Source organism: Pongo abelii, chromosome 16 (assembly GCF_028885655.2).
Source record: "Pongo abelii isolate AG06213 chromosome 16, NHGRI_mPonAbe1-v2.0_pri, whole genome shotgun sequence".
NCBI lineage: Eukaryota > Metazoa > Chordata > Mammalia > Primates > Hominidae > Pongo > Pongo abelii.
Window position 1 is genome coordinate 26571581 of NC_072001.2, and position 23943 is coordinate 26595523.

At 41.3% G+C, this 23943-nt stretch overlaps 1 protein-coding gene across 3 annotated transcripts in view; it reads left to right on the forward strand.

Annotated features, from left to right (window-relative positions):
* The window catches only part of GABRB3 (gamma-aminobutyric acid type A receptor subunit beta3), a 225778-nt gene that overhangs the window by 176299 nt on the left and 25536 nt on the right, over nt 1-23943 (forward strand). For all 3 annotated transcript variants that reach the window (NM_001131305.1, XM_009249619.3, XM_054531027.1), the window contains 2 exon segments: nt 10777-10859; nt 13746-13883. In NM_001131305.1, the coding sequence (NP_001124777.1) occupies nt 10777-10859; nt 13746-13883 (221 nt within the window).

The window sequence follows — 23943 nt, forward strand, 5'->3', positions numbered from 1 at the left end:
TCAAAGAGGTAAGGGAAAACATGGACAAAGAACTAAAGGAAATAGGAAAAAAGACAATAGCCATCCTAATGTGTTGTGATATAGTACTTCATTGTGGTTTTGACTTGCATTTCCTTAAACCACAATGAGATACTACATCACACACATTAGGATGGCTATTATATATATATATTTTTTTTAAAATGAAAAGAACAAATGTTGTCAAAATCAAGAAAAAATAGGAACTTAGGGATTGTTGATGGGAATTTAAAATGATTCAGTCACTGTGGAAAGCAGTATGGTGGTTCCTCAAAATTTAAACATAAAATTAACATATGATCCACAATTCCACTTCTAGGTATATACAAAAGAAGTGACCCAAACAGATATTTTTACGCCAATGTTTATAGTGGGATTATTCATAGTAGCCAAAAGGTAGAAACAACCCAAATGTCTGCCAACAGATGAATGGATAAACAAAATATGGTATATCCATATAATGGAATATTTTTCAGTTTTAAAATTGTATGAAATTCTTGTACATGCTACACCATGGGTGAACCTTGAAAAAAATATAGTAATTGAACTAAACTAGGCAGAAGAAGACAAATATTTCATTTATATGATTTCACTTATGTGTGGTGACCCATAGAATAGGTCAATTCATAGAGACAGTATGTGAACTAGAGATTACTGGGCCTGGGGTTAGGGTAATCGATGTTATGTTTAAAAGGTACAGAGTTTCTGTTTGAGATGATGAAAAAGTTCTGGAAATGGATAGTAGTGTTGGTCGCACACCAATGTGAATGCACTGAATTACATACTTAAAAATCACTAAAATGGTACATTTTATATTGTGTATATTTTAATTAAAATTTTTTTGATTGTTTCATGTTTAAGTTTAATTTGCTAATTTGGATGCTGTTTGGTCTTGCTCTAATAAATCTCAGTTACATATCCATTTTATCCCCTCAGTATCTATCATCTCGTCTGTTTTCAAAGCTTCTGCCTTTGAGTAGGTTTTACTAGTACTCAAAATAGGGTCATCCAACCAGCATCAGCATCACCTGGGAATGTTATCTGGGAATTTCGAATGAAAGACCCACCCACTTCCAGAATCTGAATTTTTTTTGTTTTTTCTTTTTGACGGAGTCTCACTCTGTTGCCCAGGCTGGAGTGCAGTGGTGTGATCTTGGCTCACTGTAAGCTCCACCTCCCAGGTTCAAGCAATTCTCCTGCCTCAGCCTCCCAAGTAGCTGGGACTACAGGCATGTGCCACCACGCCCAGCTAATTTTTTGTATTTTTAGTAGAGATGGGGTTTCACCGTGTTAGCCAGGATGGTCTCAAACTCCTGACCTTGTGATCCACCCGCCTTGGCCTCCCAAAGTGCTTGGACAGAATCTGGATTTTAATAAGGTCCTTTAATAACGTATGTGCCCATTAAAATGTAAGAAGCTTTCCATGCCATTAAAGGATTTTCAGCCATGTTAATTCTATTCCCTTGTCTTCAGTACAGATTTCAATTTGGCATTTGTGGCTAGGATTTCTTGCATTCATCTCTCAGTGTTGCAGCTTCTTCTCTCTATGTCTTCATTTCAGAATGTTCTTTTGCCTCCTTGTTCTTCTTGAAAAGAGGCCGTATCCACTCTTACATTTAGTAACCAGACACAGGTCATCTAAATTTTTCAACTTTAGCTTTTTTTATGCTTCCATTGCTTTTCATAGAACATCTTTTCTTTTATTCAGAAAGTTTATGCTTTGGTGGGACAGATTCATAGAAACAAAGTGACTTTCTAGTGCCAATATGGATATGGTGATCTTGACTTCAGTTTCACTCTCATATTGGAGGCTGTAGCCTCTAGGATATAAATGTGAAGATCAGGTTAAGGTGATCCATTTGTTACGCCTAATTGTCACTTAATTAGGGTAGGTCTTTCTGTCTGGCTGCTGAGTTATAACTAAACCATGAAATCAGACACACTTTGGGTAGAGTCTTGAGTGACATTTTCTACCCCAGCATGCAGGGCTTCCTCCAGCTGTGACAGCTTACGTTCAAGCCTCTGGGTTCCATGCATTTGACCATATCCCCCCAACTACATTCATCCAGGGAGTCATGTTCTCTGAGGCTAGAGACACAGATAGCAAGCTATTATTTTTATGCTGTCTGATGGAGCTTTCTGTGGTAATGGGGGTAGTCCATAATCTGCATAGTACAGTAGCTACCAGCCAGTCACAGAGGGCTGTTGAGCACTTGATATGTGACTAGAACATCGGAGGAGCTACATTTTTAATATTATTTCATTTAAATTAATTTAAAATAATTAATTCTAAATGTAGATATAAATAGTCACACATAGTTGGTGGTTACTGTTTTGGACAATGCAACTCTAGATTGTGAAACCCCCAAGTGCCATAATTAGATCCAGATAGTTGGAGTGACTCAAAGTACTTTAGTGATTCTTTCAAGCTGTTTTCTCTCTTCCTCTTCAGAGGGTTGAACCTGTGGTGTAGTCCTTAAGAACTTCTCATTCCACCCTCTGGGAAGTTCCTTTCTTTCAAGTATTCTAGAATCTGGCATACCCCTTTCATTCTGGCTTGAGCACTATTGCCAGTTTGTGGCTTTGTGTAGCGTGTTGCCAAATTCTTTGAAAATCAAGAGGAGGTACATTGGGCCTGTCTCATTTGCCTGATGGGACTACTCATTCACCAAAATTAGGATTCCTAAATGGTAGTGGAGTTATGCTTCAATATAGAAACAGATGTCCCTATTTTAGAAAAATGCTGTTTGCTAAGGGTTTTGCTATCTTATGACATTCCTCAGAAGTATCAGGTTGTGATCCCTATGTAGTGTAGCGATAAGAGAATTTATGCTTTTGTATGTTTGCAGTTACTTGTGTTGACTATTGTATCAGTTATCTATTGCCACAAGAGTGCTGTGTAACAATCAGCTAGAAAGCCTCGATGCATACAGTAACCCCAAAGTGCTCATTGCTTGTGTGTCTGGGTTGTTAATGAGCATCTCTGCTGATTCTGGCTGGCTCTCTCACAGGCTGGGTATGGGAGACCCAGTAGCTTATCCAGGGTAGTCTCTGAAAAGATGAATGGTCACCTCAGTCCTGCTGTCTGTGTTCATTCTCCTGAAACCAGCAGACTCTTCTGGGCATGGCTTTCTCACAGCAGAGGAAGAAGCAGAAAAGCCTAGAAAAAGAACACGTCTTAGGGCCTAAGCATGGGGCTGGCACGTGGTCACTTCCAGCCATTATATTAGATAAAGCAAGTCACAAAGTCTGCGCACATTCAAGAGGTAGCCAAACAGCCAGCTCCTCTTTGGTGAGAAGAGTTGTAATGACATGGCTGGGCGAGTGGACTCTGGAAAGAGGAAAGGAATTGGCTGCTGACATAGTCAACTTACCACAATAATTTTCCCAGCAACATCTCCAAGGAGTTCCCATAGCAAAAGCCTTTGGACAGTTCTATGAATGTGTTTTCTTATGTCTTTTGTAAAGTAAAACAAAAATCGGGATAGCCGAAACATTGGCCTATGTCGTGTGACTTCTTCACATTGAATAACAAGCATTTGCTCAAGGAAAATGCTTGGTCTGAATTATTTGACTTAGGTCCAACATCCTAGCATCTGAGTTCCTTTTCTTGGTAAAATGATAGCTGCCTCCACCAGCCAGTGCATCCTGCATCAGAGGAACGACGAATGAAGATGAGAGTGAGTTGCCGTAGGGTGACTGCAAAGGGCCAAATGGTTACCTGTGAAGCAATGCCTTGGCTGTGGTGCTAACCTGTGGCCATAAATACAACTCTTGCCCAGATTTCTGGAACATTTGGGCATTTCGAGTGCAAACCAGAAGTCACACCAAAGGAGCTACTAACTTGCTTCCAGGTCCTGCTAGCTTAACAAGATTGTGATCAGAGATCCAGGACTCCCCTGAAGGCAGCATTTCATTGTGGTCTTCACTGCAGCTGAAGCCATAAAGCTCTCAGACACTGATGTTGGATTCAGTTCTGCAGGATTGAATTCTGCAGGTAAGAATTGAATTCTGCAACATAAGGATTCGCGGAGACCACTTGACCATAAAAATAGGGGATCCTTATCCAAGCCTCTTGACCAGTGACCCCATGGAGGTTCTCAGAGTCCATAACCATGCACAGCCAAGACTCATGCTGGGAGTGCTTGTTAGCGGGAATGTGTCCCCGCTGACTCTTACATTTGAGACATTAAAGCCAAGAAGGACTAAACCAACTCTTTCTCTTTCCACATTTTGCTCGAGTCCCACACTTCAGCTTATGCCTGGTCCTCTTATCTTGAAAGTCATTTGTTCTGAGAATATTTACAGGATACTTTACTCTGCATGTGTGGTTGGGGTTGCTGCTGTTCTAGGTACTGGGGAGAGAACCGTGGACAGGAGCAATAAAGTCCTGCTCTTGTGGGCTCACCTGGGGGTGAGTGAGGGGCCAGCAAGCTAACAAATAATGGACATTCTGATTTGTAGGTGTAATGAAATGTAATGAAAACATTCAAAAGGAGGAAGCTGAGGAGAGATAGAAACCAAGATTGTTTAGTTCCAGAAGCTTCTCTGAGAAAGCTGGTCCAGGACCTTGGCATACAGTGATCAGCCAGGGACATCAGAATCAGTGCTTGCAATGGACATTTTAATCTGTTCTCTCCAGTGTTTACAGTGAATCAAAACTCTTCATACAAATGGGGGAAGACATTGTGTGCATTGCTGGATTCACTCTAAGCATGAATCCCAGACTCTGACCATATCCAGCCTTTCCCAGCAACACTGACAAGGAGCACTTCTATACCTAAGTCAACAGGTAGATGTTTCAGACAAATGTTTGCAGAAGTGAGCAAGTCCCTGACCATCAGGCAGCGACATTTACACAGCGGTCCTTTTGCAGAGAAGTTTGTATTTATGCAATTCATGAAGAGTTTGCATCTGCCCTTATTATGATTTATCAATGTGTGAATATTTTAAAAATGGAAATGCTAATGCCAGAAAGTATTTCACAAGCTTAATACAACTGAGACAAAATGAAAACCCTTCAATACACTGACATCTGTGGATCTTGACCTCCTTGACTCAGGCTTCCTCACTCAGGTGTGCAGGGAACAGTCTCTAAGGGTAGTTGAAGACAGCGTCCAAAGACAGTGCGTCACCAGAATCTCAAAATATGATTTTACACTTACTAGAGATAGTGCTCTCCTTACAACTTCAAGTTTATTTCTTACATGTTAATACTTTTAATTCTTAATCATATCTTTAGACATGTATTATTTGTAAAAGCAGGAATGATCTAATAAATGACCCTATTCCACAATGGGGGGGAAGCTGTTGGATTAAATGTCACTATAGTTGCTGCAGGAATAGCATGTAGAACATTTATTTTCTGCATTTACTCATTATATTTCCAATTTGACATATCTAATGAGAATATTATGAATGATATATATGCCTATAATATGTGTGAGTATCAATATTTATATCTCTGTGTACATAAACTTATCAACCTTATTGCTCTTCATTCAAAACAAGATTCTCATTTCCTGAGTAGGCCTTTAAAAGTTGAATATATTTTGTATGTTTAAGGTAAAAGAGGTAATATAGATGTAGCAGAGCATAGCGTTCAAACTGCCTGGATCTGAATGCCGCATCTGCCTTCCAGTGGCATTGGAAACGTGGTCAAGCTGCTTACTATTTCCAAACCTTGGTTCACTCATCTGCACAATGGACATAATAATAACAATACCTCTATAATATGGTTGTTGTGAGAGTAAACACGTGTGTATTAAAGTACTTGGCACAGAACTGGGCACTGAGCAACTGCTCAACTGGTGTTCCATAAAGTACAGATATGACTGGTGGTTGTCCTGGGCACTGAGATGATGAATTAGCACCATCCCTGTAACGTTGTCCAGTTCTCTAGTCCTCAGTCCTCTGTCTCTTTGTCGACTTTTTTGTTTGTTTTTTCTCTCTACTTTCAGCATTCTCAAAGTATGACGTAAAGAAAGGATATATTGGACACAGGCATGTCTTCTGTCACTTGACCATTATCTTCCTCTGCTTCTCTATCAGAAACATACCTTGTAGTCGCAGAGACCCTAAGCACTGCTGTCTCTCAATCAGAAAACAAAAAATAAACAACCGAAAGAAAAAAAAGGAACCTACTGAAGAGTAATACTGAGAGAGCCTCACCCAGTCCTATTGGATTCCGATTGCTGAGCTTCACCACTATTCATTAGGAATAACAGTGGAATTCTCAGATCACAGAGGGCTGGAGAAGGTGGCACTAGATGTTGGTTAAATTATTCTGTCAGAATGAAAAATATATATATTTATTAGGGAAAATATAAAACCATGTGTGTGAGTGTTGGGGATTACACAAGTGGAGCCCAGATGTCACTGTGGCCTATCTGCCCTTGTTGATCTCCGTGCACTAGGCTTGAACTCTCAGTTCTACCATCTGTGAAATGCCTCAACCCTTCTGTAACCCTTCTCAACCTTAACGCAACTCCTGCACAAGCTTTGAGAAGCTGCTCCCTGGAGAGGTGGAGCACACATTCGATGATTTCTGCAACGTCCCAGGGTCGATTCACTCAAAAGGCCCACTCTCCCAGCCTGTGATGAGTTTAGCCAACTTGGATGAGGATTTTGTGGCTCAGGGAGGGGCATGCTCCTGCTCCACAGCCTACTTCATCGCTCTGTTCCCCACCTCTACTCTCTCTCTTTTTGCCTTTTTATCCCAGCTGTTCAGCTATTTCTTCTATCTTGATGGTTACCTTTTGTAGCATGAGCAAGAGCAAGCTCATGTGCCTCACTCTTCACTCTGAGAGGGTTTTCTGAGTATTTCTTCCAAATAAAGAAAAGTAGTGAGTAGATGTGTCTACCTTATTCCTCACATAAAAAGAAAAAAGTGGCTCCATTTTTTTTATTGTAAATTGACAATGTATAATTGTATAGATTGATGGGTTCTGTGAAGAGGGAGTTGTGTGGCAGAAAAATGTATGGGGCACAAAATGATGTTACGATTTGTGAATCTAATGTGAAATAATTAAATCAAGCTAGTTAACATATCCATCACCTCAAATTATTAACATTTTTTTGTGACAAGAACATTTGAAGTTTACTTAGCAATTTGAAATGTACAACACTCTACTGCTAATTATATTCACCATGTTGTGCAATAGAACACACAAAAAGAGAAAACATATTCTCCCTGTTTGAAATTGTCTACCCTTTGCTCATCACCTCCCCATTTTCCCTCCTCCAGCTTCTGCCACCACCATTCTACTCTCTACCTACTTCTGTAAGTTCATTGTTTTAATTCCACAAATAAGTGAAAACGTGATATTTGTCTTTCTGGGCCTGACTTATTTCACTTAGCATAATGTTCTCCAATTCCATCAATGTTGTCACAAATTTCAGAATTTCCTTCTTCTCTCTCTCTCTCTCTCTGGTTTTTTTTTTTTTTTTTTGGAGATGGAGTCTCACTCACTTTGTCTCCCAGGCTGGAGTGCAGTGGTCCCATCTCAGCTCACTGAAATGGGGCTACATTTTATAGCCAGCATTATAACAGAATGAGAAAACCTGGACAGCTACTGTACTTGGATTACTTGGTGGGAAAAGGGCATGCTGTCACCAATTCGTCTAGCCTCAGGTTCCCCTTCTCCCTCCAATAATGTGACCACTGCACATGGTGTCCCCGGACAATTTGGGCATGTTTATGTGTGTGTATGCTTGTGTGTCTGTGTGTGTGTGTGTGTGTTAGGGGTGGTTTGAAAAGTGAGTAAGAAAACAGTAAAAAACAGTAATTTTAATCATTGACTCAGTTCAAGTGAATAGGTACCAAAATATATAAGAAAATTAAGCCAGGTGCGGTGGCTCACGCCTGTAATCCCAGCACTTTGGGGGACCAAGGCGGGTGGATCGGGGTCAGGAGATCGAGACCATCCTGGCTAACATGGTGAAACCCCGTCTCTACTAAAAATGCAAAAAAATTAGCTGGGCGTGGTGGCAGGCGCCGGGCGTGGTGGCAGGCGCCTGTAGTCCCACCTACTTGGGAGGCTGAGGCAGGAGAATGGTGTGAATCCGGGAGATGGAGCTTGCAGTGAGCCAAGATTGCGCCACTGCACTCAAGCCTGGGCGACAGAGCAAGACTCCGTATCAAAAAAAAAACCAAAAAAAACCCACAAAATTTAAAAATTTGAACATTGTCAGTGAAGGTTCTTTTCTTCTTCATAAAGATTCATAATTTTAGCAGAACTCTATTCTAATTTTGCATTATAGGCATCTTGTGTGGATATTGGGTTGTCAATCTGCCATAACACATGCCAGAGTTCAAAGGTGTGAGTCTGGAACTTCAGTTGGCTAGAATGTTAAATGCTGTAGAAAAATATGCCAAAGAGCTATGTGTTGATTTGGGATCACAGAATGTAATGCACTCCTTGACTCCAAGGATAAGGGGAAGTGTTATGACATTTGGAAGGAACACACTTTCACCATTGGTATGGATTTTATTGATGATGTCTGCATGGTGCATGCATGCCATTTGCATAAAAAATTAAGCATTGACCTGTTTGCTAAATATGTTGGCATTATCCCTCACTGCTTCTCTCAATCACTGGAAAGTAGAATGTTGCTCAACCTGCTTCTTTAACCAGATGCTAATAGAAGGACATACTTTACTCCATTATTTCCTTATCACCTGCGTTTAGGGTAAATGACACAAGTCCATCAGTATTGGCACATGTCTAGTGTTTTACAGATGTTTGGGTTAGGATCTGTTGGTAAGAGTCGGGCTTGCTCATTACCTGCAACATTAGTAGGTTTGTTGTGACTATTCATAATGAAGATCATTCAGAAAAAGCTCAACATTGGGCTTCAAGAAAGATGAAACCTGAAGGACAGCTGGGGATTGAAGGTGACTCTAGGGATCTCAGGAGAAAGCATTCTCACATTTTCATTCTTACTCCCCATCACTGAATGGGCATAGCCAGGACTGCCAGTTACACAACTCCTGCACAGGCTTTCAGAAGCTGCTCCCTGGAGAGGTGGAGCACACATTCAGCAAGGCCACCCGCTGTGGCCTGGGGCACAGCTACGACTGCATCCTTTACTCGCTGCACCTTCTCTCCATCTATGATGCTTTCTCATCCTTTGCTTTCCAGTTTGAAAACAGCTTCACAAGCCTGTAAACCATGGCCTTGCAGATGCACTTCCACTCTTATCTTTACTGTTCAATTCATTCCTATGGAAGAGAGTCTCTTTAGCTCCACTCTGCCTTTCAACTCAGGCCATGTCATGTATCTCTCACCCGCTAATGGCTTGCTGTCTTTGACTCAGGGACCCACCCCAGTCCAGTCGCCTTTGACAGTGGTGGGGAAAGGGTGGTGTTCTAGAGATATATAGTGTAAAATATAATGACCCTAATAGTTGCGTTTTCAAAGAAGCAGCTGTGAGTAAGTTGGTCTCCCTAAGAGAAGGCTGCAGGCAGAGTAGGAGATGGACTTGACATTTCTAGAAGTATTGTTTCTCAGTGTAGGGTTGGCTTAACCATTGCGTGGTGGAGCCTTAACTGCTTTTGGGAAGTAATTATTTCCATGGCTTTAGCTGGCCCCAAGAGAACTTAACCCACCCAATTTTGGTTCATAATTGATAAAATAGGAGCCAAATATTCATTTTGAAAAGATAGATGATCACACAGTAAAAAAATTTCTGTAATAGCAGAATCCAGCCCAACAGACAACTATAATAAAATAGAAAGAAGCAGAGGTGAGGTTTAGAGTTCCAAAGTGCATCTGTAGCTACTTTACCACTTCCCGTGGAAAGTCAAAGACCTCAGTCTTAATCTAATTGGTGGTGTCCCACACATAGGCTCTGTCTGTACTACAGAGGCTAGAGAGCCTATAGATAAGAAGAGAAACAAAAATTGAAGGTAAGAACTTCCTTGGAAACCCCTTTCTCTGCCACTGATTATCCAAAGTCAATAAGACATAGTAAGGTTTTTGGTACAATATGGTGACTATAGCTAATAACAAAGTGCTGTATACTCAAAAATTGCAAGAGGGTAGATTTTGCCTTTTCGTCACACACAAAAAGAGCTAAATAGGTGATACAGGCCAGGCGCGGTGGCTCACGCCTGTAATCCCAGCACTTTGGGAGGCCGAGACAGGCGGATCATGAGGTCAGGAGATCGAGACCATCCTGGCTAACACGGTGAAACCCCGTCTCTACTAAAAAATACAAAAAAATTAGCTGGGCGTGGTGGCGGGTGCCTGTAGTCCCAGCTACTCGGGAGTCTGAGGCAGAAGAATGGTGTGAACCCAGGAGGTGGAGCTTGCAGTGATCTGAGATCACACCACTGCACTCCAGCCTGGGCGACAGAGCAAGACTCCGATCAAAAAAAAAAAACAATAGGTGATACAATACATTTGTTAATTACCTGAATTTAACTATTTCACAGCGTATACATATTTCAAAACATCATGCTGTATATTACAAATATATACAATTTTTATGTCAATCAAAAAATAAATGATTAAAAATATATAATAAAATAAAGTTTTGTATTTTTTTTTCTTAATAAATCTGGTCTATATTATGCTGAAAAGAGTTTCTTATTTACTCAAGTTTCTCTCTATATATAGTGAACAATGTTTAGCTAGGTGTACTTTGGGCAGGATTCCCATGGGGGGCTTACTCTAAGTTGTTTATCTAGGAGCAGTCTCCCTGATACATTTCTCAGCCCTTCTTTAATATCTTCCCTCACCCTGTGTATTTCAGAATCACCACGACAGCAGCATGCATGATGGACCTCAGGAGATACCCCCTGGACGAGCAGAACTGCACTCTGGAAATTGAAAGCTGTGTGTATCCGTATCTGTGTTTCTTTCTCCTCCTATTTGTACTTTTGATCCTTTTGTCATTATTTAGCATCTTTTTTCAAGGCATCCATAATTTTTTTGACATAGAAAGAGGGGAAGACACAGAGAGAGAAAGACAGAGAGAGAGAGACTCAGTATAAAAGAGTTCTTCATTCTAATCTGATTAAGAGAGTCTGTTTGCTGTGCTGAAATAGAAGAAAACAAATGCCCCTCATTTCGGTCCATTCAGTGAGAGGAGAGCAAACACCGAGATGCTATTTTCCTACAATATGCTTCATCATGCATGAGTGGCTGCACTGCTGGGACCCTGGGCGGTCAGAGTAAAACTCATTTCCCATCAGGAACTCGGCTTTACAAGCAGGCTATTTCTGCATCTCGGCAATTTTCTTCAATTTGAGTAGTATTCAGATGCTTTATTGATAATTCAGCATTGAGTACTCCTATATGAGAGATGAGAGCTGCAACCATAACATCTAACAATGTCCCTCCTGCTACCTAAACTACACCTCCTGGCATATCAGGATATGGTTTTTGTTGTTGCTTATCTTGGCCTATTATGAACTGGTTTGTAACTAGTCTCAATTGGATTTAGGCTTGTCAATATTTATACTGAATTTTAGGGGGATAAATGACTTTGACTTTGCAGTCCCACTTGATACAATTGTGGTAAGAAGCGAATGTCTTTGTGAATGAACATATTGAGAAACTGCACTGGTGGTAGGCTAGTGTAGATCCTGGGTGGGGCTGGCCCCACGGTGCCCCTCACTTCCACCCTACATCACTGTTGTGTTTTCCGAGAGCTGTGCTTTTACAGAAGAAGAAAGACATAAAGCCATGTCAAGTGATGCATAGTTGAATTCTCTGGGGATGTTTACCTTAGAGGACAGAAGGCTCAGGGGAAAGATGATTTCCCAGTATTTGAAGGATGATCTTAAGAAGTTAACTGGCTTCAGTGTGGCCAGAGAGCACAACTCCGGTGAGGGCACAACTCCAGTGGAGGAAGTTTCAGGAAGGCCAATTTGGAATCTAAGTAAGGCAGCAGCTCCTATTTCAACTGTCAGCTCACACAGTGCATGACTCCTGAGAGAGAGGACTCTGCCGCTGTGGTGTATGGGCAGTGGTGTATGATGAGCAGGAAGATCTGCTGTAGAAGAGGTTCTTTCCATGTGTGAGGTCCCTTCTCTGCAGAGAATCATGGTTTAATCATTTGAGTAGAAGAAGGGATTCTCCTGATTTTCTTCTGGTCTGACTACACATGTCTCCATATTGGGAATAGATAAAAGAAAAATGGTGTCTTTATTTCCACACTTGAGGGCAAATTCGTCAACCCAAAGTTTATCCAACAAATACTTACTGGACATTAACTCTATGTAGGCACGGTTGTAAGCACAGGGATATTTAGAGATGACAGACAAAACACCTGCCTTTGTGGAGCTTGTAATCCACAAAAGACGGGAAACCATTAGACCAAAATCAAATAGTGGTAGTGCTTTGAAGAAAGTAAAGTCTGATAAAAGCATAGTGAGTGATTGCGAGGTTGCCTGTGAGATGGAATGCCAGGAAAGGCTTCTGCAAAAGGTTTTATTTCAGCCAAGATGCAAATGTGGGAAAGAATGAGCTGTGTGAAGATCTGGAGGTGTGTCTCTGCACAGGACCCAGGAGCCCTGGGCAGAGCACGCTGGTCTGAGCTGCAATAAGAGACCAGCGAGGCCTGGCTGGGTGAATGAGAAAGGAGGGCTGAAGGCCCAGGGGTCAGGCCTGTAGGTTCTTGAGGTTCTTGTAAGGAGTTTGTACTTGTTTTGCTATTAATAATTTCACTAGGAAGCATTTGCAGGTTTTAAGCAGAGTCTGCCACTTACCATGTGGAAAGATGCATGTTTTATTAAAGAGAGGACAGTAGGTAGGACCAGGAAGGTGGCATTAGCTGTGGGGAGCGACTCTTCCCCACCCTACAGCTTTGGTCCATTTGTTTGACTAACATTAAATATTGAGTGAATATTTTTTCTTATATTTCATGTTCAAATTAAAAAGTCTTTTATATTGAGATAATATTGTTCTCCCAATCTCTGCTTTAAATGATCTTATTGACAAAGTTGACCTAATGTTTTAGGAGACTCCTGGGTGTTACAAGTAAGAATGGACTTATTGCCCCACTTACTCATTCTCAAGAAGCCATGATTAATCACCCTGTAAATATGAGCACTGTGCTAAAGCTGGATTTGGAGCTATAATCCAGCTAACGACCACTGTTCTTTCTGATGAGACCACCTGTGCCCATCTCTAAGGGTCACGAATATCCCAAGAACAGGCATTTCTAAGCTTGGCAAACTTCGTGGCCAGGAAGAACTGATAAAACCATCCAAATATGCCAAGGAGAACATTCCTTTTGCTCTGAGCTTACCTCATGTAATCAACCACTGATTGGTGAAATTCACCTTCAGTATTTGAGCTTTGAACTCTCTCAAAAGCTCTTGAGAGGAGTATGCCTTTCTGGAATTCTTCATACTTCAATTCTCATTCTCTTAAAACTATCTTATTCATTGCAGTTGAGATACATTTTAAATTCATCTCTGTGTGGTGTCTGGGTCAGCTCTGAAGTTACAGTTCGCAAATAGAACTCTGGTCAGAGCACCCATTCTCCCCAGCTTCTCGACTCTTCAATACCAGCCTGGTACAAATAAAATGGTGGCGGCAACATGAGAATATTGGAAAGTTAGTTCTTTGATGACAGTTCCCCTAGACAAGCACATTAAGCAAATCTACTCAAAATATAGCAGAGCTGCAACCTCCATGTTAATGATAGTTTATTTAGCCGTGCATTTATACGAAGTGGTGATGTTTGCTGTCTCCCTGCTTCTCTCTTGGCAGATGGCTACACCACGGATGACATTGAATTTTACTGGCGAGGCGGGGACAAGGCTGTTACCGGAGTGGAAAGGATTGAGCTCCCGCAGTTCTCCATCGTGGAGCACCGTCTGGTCTCGAGGAATGTTGTCTTCGCCACAGGTGAGTCCTGCATCCACTTATAGTCTCTTCAGGGGCACTGGCTCCATGGGTGTGACTAGAGTGACAAAATATGCTGCCACAGACTCACAGCACAGGATCATCCGAAGGAGTGCTGTTATCATTCACACACCACACACACACCCCTCCTCTCTGTATCTAAAGGAGAGTGATAGGCTTTGATGGGGAGGAAGGCTCACCTGAGAAGAAGATGCTCTCTGGGACTGGTTATTGAAAAGACTGAGGATGAATTTCACCAATCAATGTTTGATAACATAAGAATCTCCCATCCTTGGGCAGACAACAGGTCATTGATGACCTTGGAGGCAGGAAGGAAGAGGAAGGAAAGAGGATGACCAGAAGAGGTAGGTGCTGTTCTCCTCCCAAGAGTAAGCTGCCTTCGCTCCACTGGGGTTAGCAGCCAGCCTTGGTGGTCCAGGAACTTGTGCCAACTCCATTCCGCTTTGCCCCATTAGACGTGGTCATCTTCTCCTGATGTTACCTGATGAAGGTTGCCTTAGCCTGGGTTTCCTTGTCATCTTTATATCAACTGCCCAAAGATTGAGACGGCGTCTTCTGCTCCTCAGTCTGTTCTTGCACAGGTTTTACTAAATTACCAAATGTATATTTTGCAGTATGCAGTGCTGACTGTGCTTTCTGAATGCTGTGCATTGTAATTGGTATAATAAATGAAAGTGCTTTGTGAAATGTAAAGCATTACAGAGACCACCAACTCTGGGTTGAAATGCTAAGTGAAGGCAGAGCTGTCCATGTAGCTTGAACAAAGAGTGCATAAAAATTGACCCCAGTCCTGTGATGACAACCATGAAGCCAGTGAATCGGTTGAATGCTCCTGACCCATGGCCACCAGCTTCGCTTTCATGTGGCTAGCTCCGACTCATTCTTAGGCTTCATCTGATGCTACTTCCTCTGGGAAGCCTTTTCAACCTGCTTGACCCCTCACAGCCCCCCAGGCTGGAGTAAGTGGCTGGGGTGCATCTCCACAGGGCAGTACTGACCACCTTCCCGCTCTGCTCACAGCTCACGGCGCCTGCATCTGCAAGGGCACACCTCCCTGAGGAGGAACCTGCGTCAGTCATGCATGGTTCATCCTCTCCCCAACCCCATCTTGAGTAGTGCCCAATGTGTCCTGGGTGTGTGGCAGTTGTCACTGAGTAAGTAATTGATCAGTCAAGGTCACCAGCAATGTTCCCTCCTCTCCACCCCAGCCCCTAAGAGCCAAAGTACATGATAAGTAGATGTAAAAGCCTGAATTTTTAAGACACCAATCAGGTCCTTTTTTAATGCAGTGCTACTTTATCCTCCGCCTCAAGAGGTCTTGCAGATGTCCCTGCATTCTCCGGAGAAGACGCACTGAGAGGTTTACCTCAGGGAGAAATGAGGGCCAGCAGGAACATGGGCTTATCATTAAGAAATAGTATCCACAACCAAGAATGTTGGCCTGTGAGGCATTGAAAAAAATGATATATTACTTCTAAAACTGGGTTTCAAAGTGTTCCCTGCCCTGAGTGGTATGAGCTAAAGGTCTGCTCAGAACAGAGGCTAGTATACTCAGTGTGGAGTAATCCTGCCCATGCAGCCTTTGCCTAGAAAGTTGCAGAGATGGCCATGAGGGTGCTGCTATGAGGATTTCTTACTGCATTTTCATGCAGTCTCATTAGAAAGCCGGGTGAAGTGTTTGTAGAGGGTATGCTGCTTCCATGGGGGACCACAGCCACTTAGAATGACTTCCTGAATCCACTAACTTGAAAGCACTTAGAACCACCTTTTTCCAGGTGCAATCCCTGTCTTTCTTTTCAGTCTGTATGTGGTAGAACATATCCTAAAAATGTCTGGAGAAAATAGGCACTACAGGTATGTGGCAGAACACTTAAACTATTCACAGACCCATGGGGCTATCAGAATGCAGTATCATGTCTTCCTTCCAGCACATACCGAGTCCTGCATTTACTGGGTGTAGCGCAAGAGCTCCGCATCAGTCAGTTACAAAACCTCCCAACTTTCAAAAGCTTGCACTTTAAAGTTATTCTAATTCACCTATGCATGAAGAAATGGCATAAGTTGCAGTGTTCTAAAGATATTTTAATATTAAATGTTTTCCTAATTTATTTTCGTTTCCACAAGTATTCTGAATTAATAAGGATGTGACTAGTAAAGAAGATTGAAGGACTTTCTAGCCTGAGAGAATATTCCCGAAAAAAGGGATTAGAGGCTGGGCACAGTGATTCACACCTGTAATCCCAACGCTTTGGGAGATCAAGGCAAGAGGGTCACTTGAGGCCAAGGGTTCCTGCCCAGCCTGTGAAACACAGTGAGACCTCATCACTATAAAAAATAAAAGATGTAGTCAGGCCACGGTGGCAGCATCTGTGGTCCCAGCTATTCAGGAGGCTGAAGTGGGAGGATTGCTTGAACCCAGGAGTTTGAGGCTGCAGTGAGCTATGATTGTACCTCTGCAGTCCAGCCTGCAAGATGCTGTCTCCCCAGAAAAAGGGTGTGGGGGGAGCTAGAAAAGAACAAACACTCTGGAAGTTTATTAGGACCAGACTGTGATGTCACCAGGCGGTAGAAATTTTTCAGCTCCCCTATAATCTTATGGGACCCTGTCCATTGACCTACAGGTCATTGTGAGGGGCACGACTGTAACTTGTTTTTCTCCCCCTGCAGATGACTTTGTGATTTTTCTCTTTGTTTTTGGTTTTCATGGGCATTATTATGATGTACCAAGTTGCAGCTTTCTCTGTGATTATTCTTCTGGAGTTTTTTTGCTTGTTTTGTTTTTTTGTTTGTTTGTTTTTTTCAGACAAAGTCTCACTCCATCACACAGGCTGGAGTGCAGTGGCATGATCTCCTCTCACAGCAACCTCTGCCTCCTGGGTTCAAGCAATTCTCCTGCCTCAGCCTCCCTAGTAGCTGGAATTGCAAGCACATGCCACCACGCCTGGCTAAATTTTGTATTTTTAATAGAGACGGGGTTTCGCCGTGTTGGCCAGGCTGGTCTCCAACTCCTGACCTCAAGTGATCTGCCTGCCTCAGCCTCCCAAAGTGCTGGGATTGCAGTTGTGAGTCACTGCACCTGGCCCTTCTTAGAGTTTATGGACCTTCTTGAGTCTCTGGTTGGATGTGTGTCAGAGCTTGGAGCATCACTGGCCATCATCTCTTTAAGGGCTGCCTCTGCCCCATTTTCTCTTCTTCTAGAACCCCAATTACACACGTATCCGATCTTATCATCATATCCTGTCTATCTTGCTCATTTCTTTCTGTATGCTGCATTTCATTTTATTCTCAAGCTTCATGCTGGAAATGCTCTTTTGGTGTATCTTTTAGAGAGGATCTATGCTTGCTTCTACTAGACAGCTGGAGGCATTAGCAATCTAGGATAAGCTTCATCTACTTTCTAGGGTATGAGTAATTCTGAGTTCAGGCTCAGTCTTTGAACATGCATAAGTCTGTCTGGTTTATCTGTACATCTTGAGCAAAACTCTCTGTGTAAGTATAACCAACCCAAGCTGTAGGAGGTTTAACGTGGCCCTCTTCTTGATGGCCTCTGTGTCCAGTGCCTGCCCCCTTAGACCCCTGAGTCTTGGATGTTCTAATTGGGTTCTCATCTTTCCCTTATGAAAACTGCAGGTATATGAAACATGGAGCTCTTCCCTCTGTTTTCTTTCTCTCCCACATCTTGATACAGATTTTTTACTGGCTTTTTATCTCTCCATTTAAATCTCTCCAGATTTAAATAAATCCTCAAGCAGATTTATTTAAATTCTGTCCATTTTTTCCAGTCATTTTCAGTAGATTCTATAATACCCGAACCCATGTTTTATTTTTCACTCCTCTTTATATTTTTCAGAAAAGTTTCCAGTTGTTTCGATATGTAATTCTTATTTAGTTTGTACTACTAATACATGAGTGTAAAAAAGAAGAAAATTTAGGAAACCTTTTTTAAAATTTCATTTCAGGAAATTCTGTATTTTTCTGAAAACATTATAAAGAGGAAACATTTATCCAGAATACTCTGTTGTTGAAGAAAGCACTATAAAGCTCAGTCAGGATATTTGAGCCTTTGGCTGTAACAGTTACAAGCTGTGAAAACGTGAGCAAAGCACTTGCATAACAGACAGATACAGGATCAGGTTAAAAGAAATACTGAATTAAATTTATTTCAACAAACATTCAGCTAAAAATCAAAGAGCTCCTCAAATATCACTGTGAACACACTGATCAACAGTTTGAAACTTCAGCTTTGTACTGGCCTTGAAAATGTGTCCCGCTCACCAGCAAAATGTGGGATATACAGTTTTTGCCAAATCTGAAATTTACTCGTAACTTCAGAGTTGTCTTTGAACGGAAAGATTGAGATTTTCGCAAGATATGTGGAGAACAGATGATTTAATATGCTTCTTTAATTTTGTGATGTTTGTCTTTCTCTTCCTTTTTTTCTTTGGTACATTTGGACAGTGATATATTCTGACTTTATTTCAAAATACTTTGGCTGAGATTGGAAGAAAAAGAGAAGGATGCAAAATGAATAATGATGAGACATTTCAGTTAAGATATGTGAATTTTCTTTTTTTCAAATATCAGTTTTCAAAATACTGCTTTATTTTCTTATTAATGATCATGACAAATTATAAATTTTTTTAAAAGTCCACCTGTCACACTGTTTGTAAATACATGCACTCAGCTTTCTCTTTAAGAGTCCATTTGTGAACTCCAGGCTTTAGTCTGCTTAACTAAAGCCTGGGATCCAATTATTGCCCATTCAGTCTATAAATACTATCTACTAGAGGTATAGAAAAGATAGATGAAACATTAAAAGGAAGAATTACCATCTGTCTTTTATTTGTAATTTCATTTGACCTTAAATTCCAGAGAAAAATTTCTATTTCTTTTCTCCCCATTGACTTTTGTTACAGGGATACTTAGAGACAATTCACCTGTGCTTCCTAGCCAGTTACAATCCCTAATCTCTCAGTCCAAAATGCTGGACCAGAGCGTGCTCACTCCCAGGGCCAAGGCAGCGCTTAACTGATTCTCTTTTTGCTGTGACGTCACTTTTTATAAGGGCTCCTGACATATGAAACATGTCTCATTACAGAAGACAGACTTCTTCAGAAATTCATTGCTTTAATCTTTTTTGCAAAAAGAGTTTTTAACTACCTTCATCCTTTTGAATTGCCTTTAAGACCTCCAGCAAAAATTTAAAACTCTGCTTAATGGTGAAAGCCCTGATTACAGAATCATGAACGGAGAAGGCACCAAAGTAGGAGAAAAAGAAAAGAAAGAAGCAACTTGTATTTATTGAGTGTGTACTTTGGGTCAGATAGCGTGTCTTATAGTTGATGTGAATTTGGTTGCCAGTAAAAATACATGTAGTAAACATTTTTTTTTCCTTATAATGGATCTATTGAGATACAATTCACATACCATACAATTCACCCATTTAAAGGGCACAGTCAGTGGTGTTTAGTATATTTGCAGAGTTGTCCAACCATGACCAAAATCGATTTTAGAATATTTTTATCACCCCAAAAAGAAGCCCTGTATCCATTAGCAGTCTCTTCCCATTTCTCCCAACCCTAGACAACCACTAATCTAGTTTCTGCTTCTATGGATTTGTCTCTTCAGTACATTTCATATCAGTGGAATCATTTGTGTGGTCTTTCGTGTCTGATCTTTCACTTGCATGATGTTTTCAAGGTTCATCCATGTTGTGCCATGAGTCAGTACTTCATTCCTTTTTATTGCCAAAGGAATGTACTGCATTTTCTTTATCTGTTCATCAGCTGATGAACATTTGGCTTGTCTCCCCTTTGGGCTACTAGCTATAAGGCTATGAACATTCAAGTATAAGTTTTAGTGTAGATATATGTTTTAATTTCTTTTAGGAAATTAACTCATATACTTAGGAGTGGAATTCCTGGGTCATACAGGGTAACATCCTTTTGAGGAACTATCAGACTATTTTCTAAAGTGATGGCCTGATAATATTCCTACCGGAAGTATAGGAGGGTTCCAATTTCTCCATATTCTCACCAACACTAGTTATTTTCTGTCTTTTTTATTGTGGCCATAGGGTATGGTGTGGTATCTCATTGTGGTCTTGACATGCATTTCCCTAATGACTAAATGATGTTGACCATCTTTTCATACGCTGTTTTGGCTGTTTCTCTATCTTTGGAAAAATATCTATTCAAAGCCTCTTCCCAGTTAAACAAATTCAGTTATTTGTCTTTTTTGTAAGCATTCTTTTCTTTGAGACAGGGTCTTAGTCTGTCGCCCAGGCTGGAGTGCAGTGGCACAGTCTTGGCTCACTGCAGCCTCAATCTCCTGGGCTCATGCGATCCTCTCATCTCAAACTCCTAAGTACCTAGGACTATAGGCGTGTACCACCATGCCCAGCTAATTTTTGTATTTTTTTGTAAAGATGGAGTCTCACTATTTTGCCCAGGCTGGTCTTGAACTCCTGGGTTTAAGCAATCCTCCCGCCCTGGCCTCCCAAAGTGCTGAGATTGCAGGCATGAGCCACCCAACCGGCCACATACTTTATGTATTTTGGATATAAGTTCCTTATCAGATATATGATTTGCAAATATTTTCTCCCATTCTGTAGGTTGTCTTAACGGTACGCTTTGGAGCATAACTGTTTTTAATTTTTATGAAATATAATGTAATGTTTTGCCACTTATGGTATTCTTGCCTTGATTTTACACACAAGGAAAGAGAGGATAGTAACCTTCTCAAAAAGCAGTATCCCAAATAACGGAGAGGCTGGATTTTTCAAACAAACATCCGTGTTCTTTGCTGCACTGTTATATGGTTCAATGCTGGTTTTTCTGTGGAGGATTAGAAAGGACTCGTTGTCTGGTTGAGACAATATTTGAAACAATTTTTTTTAAAACCCCAATCCCATTTTTCTTCTCTCTCTTTTCTCTTTCACATATTTCCTTTTCTTAATGGGGTTTTTCAACATATAATAAGGTGACTAGTAATGCGAGTAAGAATTAGAAACACTATTTTTAATTTTAGGCTGCATTATAAAGTAAAAGCTAGATAATAAATGAATCATATAGCATGATAATGGGCCCAGAACGGCTCTAAGTGAGAGCTCACAAAGCTTCCCAGGCTGCAGTGGGAGTGCCCCACCATGGCAGCTTGATGGGAAGAGGAGCATGTGATAAGTGAGCTCTGCTGCAGTTGCTGAAATACCAGCTTATTAGTTCACAGATGCATTTGAGTGGCTCTTAGCACTCTACAAAGCTGGCATGACCTTCTGTGTTCACATTTTTAATGAGTTCTTCAAAAATATTAATGCCTAGAGAATGATATAAATTCAGGCTGAATTAGAGATCCAGAGCTGTGTTTTTGGCATAATGGTAACTGCATCTGGGGAGAAAGGGCTGGGATCAGCATCTTCACTAGGTAGTTTTGCCAAGGAATCCCTGCCTTGGAACAATGCACTTGTGCCCAGGGACTGTGCCTCTATCTGTTGGCTCAGCATCTGCCTGGGGACCTGACCACATCTGCATTGGCACACAGATATTAGGGCTTTGGCGCATTTCAGCTGTAAATTCAAGCTTCTGTTTCATTTTAAAGGGGATGTCTTAGTGCAGCTGACTGATTACTTCTCAACTTTAAATTATTAGCCACTAGCTGTGATCACTTGGGAGTTTTCCACATAGATACCGCATATTTCGTGGCATTCCATCCTGCCAGTGTAAGGACCTTGTCTACCGGAGCTACAAAAATACTTTTATGTACTCTTTAAGATACACATCAAATGGGAAAAGCCTTTGCCTAGCAGAATAGATCTACCATGTCAGATAATTCTTGGGTTGACTAACATTCTGAGGTCTCTGTCTCATGGCATCTTGAATAGCTCTGCTGGGTCCGTTACCTTGAAAGCTCTCCTTCATCCCTGCCTGAAGGAATCCTATTCAACCATGAATGTCTCATACACCAGAGGTGCATACAACGTGAAACCTCTCCTAAATCACTTCGCCATGTGCCCTAGCATATTTTTATACCTCCAGGATAGTGCATGCCACAGCTTTATGGAGGCCAGTTCTGAATGAATCTGTCTGACATGGGTCAGGAGCTATAAATAGTTGGGAAGGTAAACTGTGCTCTTATTCACCTTCGTTGTTTGCCCCACTTACTGTTTCCACCTCAGAGACTAGGATGTGTGCGCCATGCGCCGAATACTGGAACATTTTGCTGATTGGAAATGGCATTTTCCTTTTTTTTTTTTGAGATGGAGTCTCGCTCTGTCGCCAGGCTGGAGTGCAGTAGCTCAATTTTGGCTCACTGCAACCTCCTCCTCCCAGGTTGAAGCGATCTCCTGCCTCAGCCTCTTGAGTGCTGGGATTACAGGCACATGCCACCACGCCCAGCTAATTTTTGTATTTTTAGTAGAGCCAGGGTTTCACCATGTTGGCCAGGATGGTCTCGATCTCCTGACCTCGTGATTCACCTGCCTTGACCTCCCAAAGGCATTCTACTTTTAACAAATAGAATGTGTTTGCTAAACAAATGCAAAAGAAAATGGTATATTTTCTTACTTCCAAATTCTGTGTCAATGAGTATCTTGGCGAATTTCCAGAGATTAATGTGTTTTTTAAATCAGTTTCGTATTCTCTTCTTCAAGATCCCTAATGATCGTCCAAGTGTTTGTTTGACTGTACAGTCATGGCATTGCATGGGTGTCAGTAGTGGTTTCTGCCCACAGTTTCCCTGAAGATGTATTTTGGAAAATGTTTAAGAAAGTTGACTTGGCAAATGGAAAGTTGGAGGATATAGTAAATTGCATTATCATTCAAAAATATTTGCTGCTCTTCTCTGGGAGACGATTAAACATTCCTATTCTCCTGACATAAAAGTTGGCAATGAGACTTGCTTTGGCCACAGAAATATGATGGGAAGTATGTATAGCTCTTCTACCAGAGGCCAACAGTGTTGCAGACAGAGGGAGCTAAGTGGATATATTTTTTATAAGAAAAATTTTTGTTACAAAATACTGAGATTTGGGAGCTGTTTGTTATTGTAGCATAAGCCAACATGTCCTGACTGATGCAGAGACTGTTCCATGTATGGTGGATTATAGTAAGATTTACCTGAAGCAAAGAGAAGCAAATAAGTGCTAAGAAAGGTCTTAGGTTGCCATGAAATTGCAAATTAAGAGCCAATATTGAAGTTACTTCAGTAAAGATATTGAAGTTGCCATGGGATTTCAAGCTACAATTCAATAAGGATGTTGAGCATTTTGTGTATTAAGCTCAACTAAAGAGTCACATAAAGAAACTAAATACTCCTATTTTCATTCATTCAGCATTCAGAAGTATTTATTCATAACCTATGATGGTTTTGACATTTACCTAGGCATTGTAGTATATAAAAAAAATTACCTCACAAATTCTTCCCTGGGGACTGTATAGCTTATTAAGGAAGATCTTACCTTGGTAAATGTTTATAATTATAATAATATGAGTGAGAAAAAAATTCAAGAGGGTGATTACTTACATTTGGAAGGAGGAAAAAGAAAGGATTCATGGAAGATGGGGCTTTGACCAAGACCTTGAGGTATGGATAAGGAAAGGCAAGTCTTCAAAACTGGGATGTGAGTCAGCAGAGGCAGGAAATAGAGATGAGTATTTCGAGGCAGTGAGAACCTCTTTGACTAAAAAATGTTATGCTTAATGCAGAAACATGGTGGAAAATAAAACTGAAGTTAATTTGGGAAAAGATGGAGAAACTGAAATTCCTGGATGCGTGTTTTGATGTTTGTGGGAAGCAATGAGCCGTAGAAGATTTTGAGTGTGGCATGACAGTGAGCATCATTTCCATGTTTCCTGAATGTGCCCAAGTCGCGCAAGGCCCAGAGCCAGGAGGGCGAGGCCCGTGAGGAGGGTCTGGCCCCCGTGCATGGTGCGTCAGGCCCATGATCCACATTTACAAGAAACGGAGTCTAAAAACAACAGAACTGCGTGAAATGTATATGAAGGGAAGCCTCATTCTACTGATGGTGTTGGAGAAACCGGTTTGC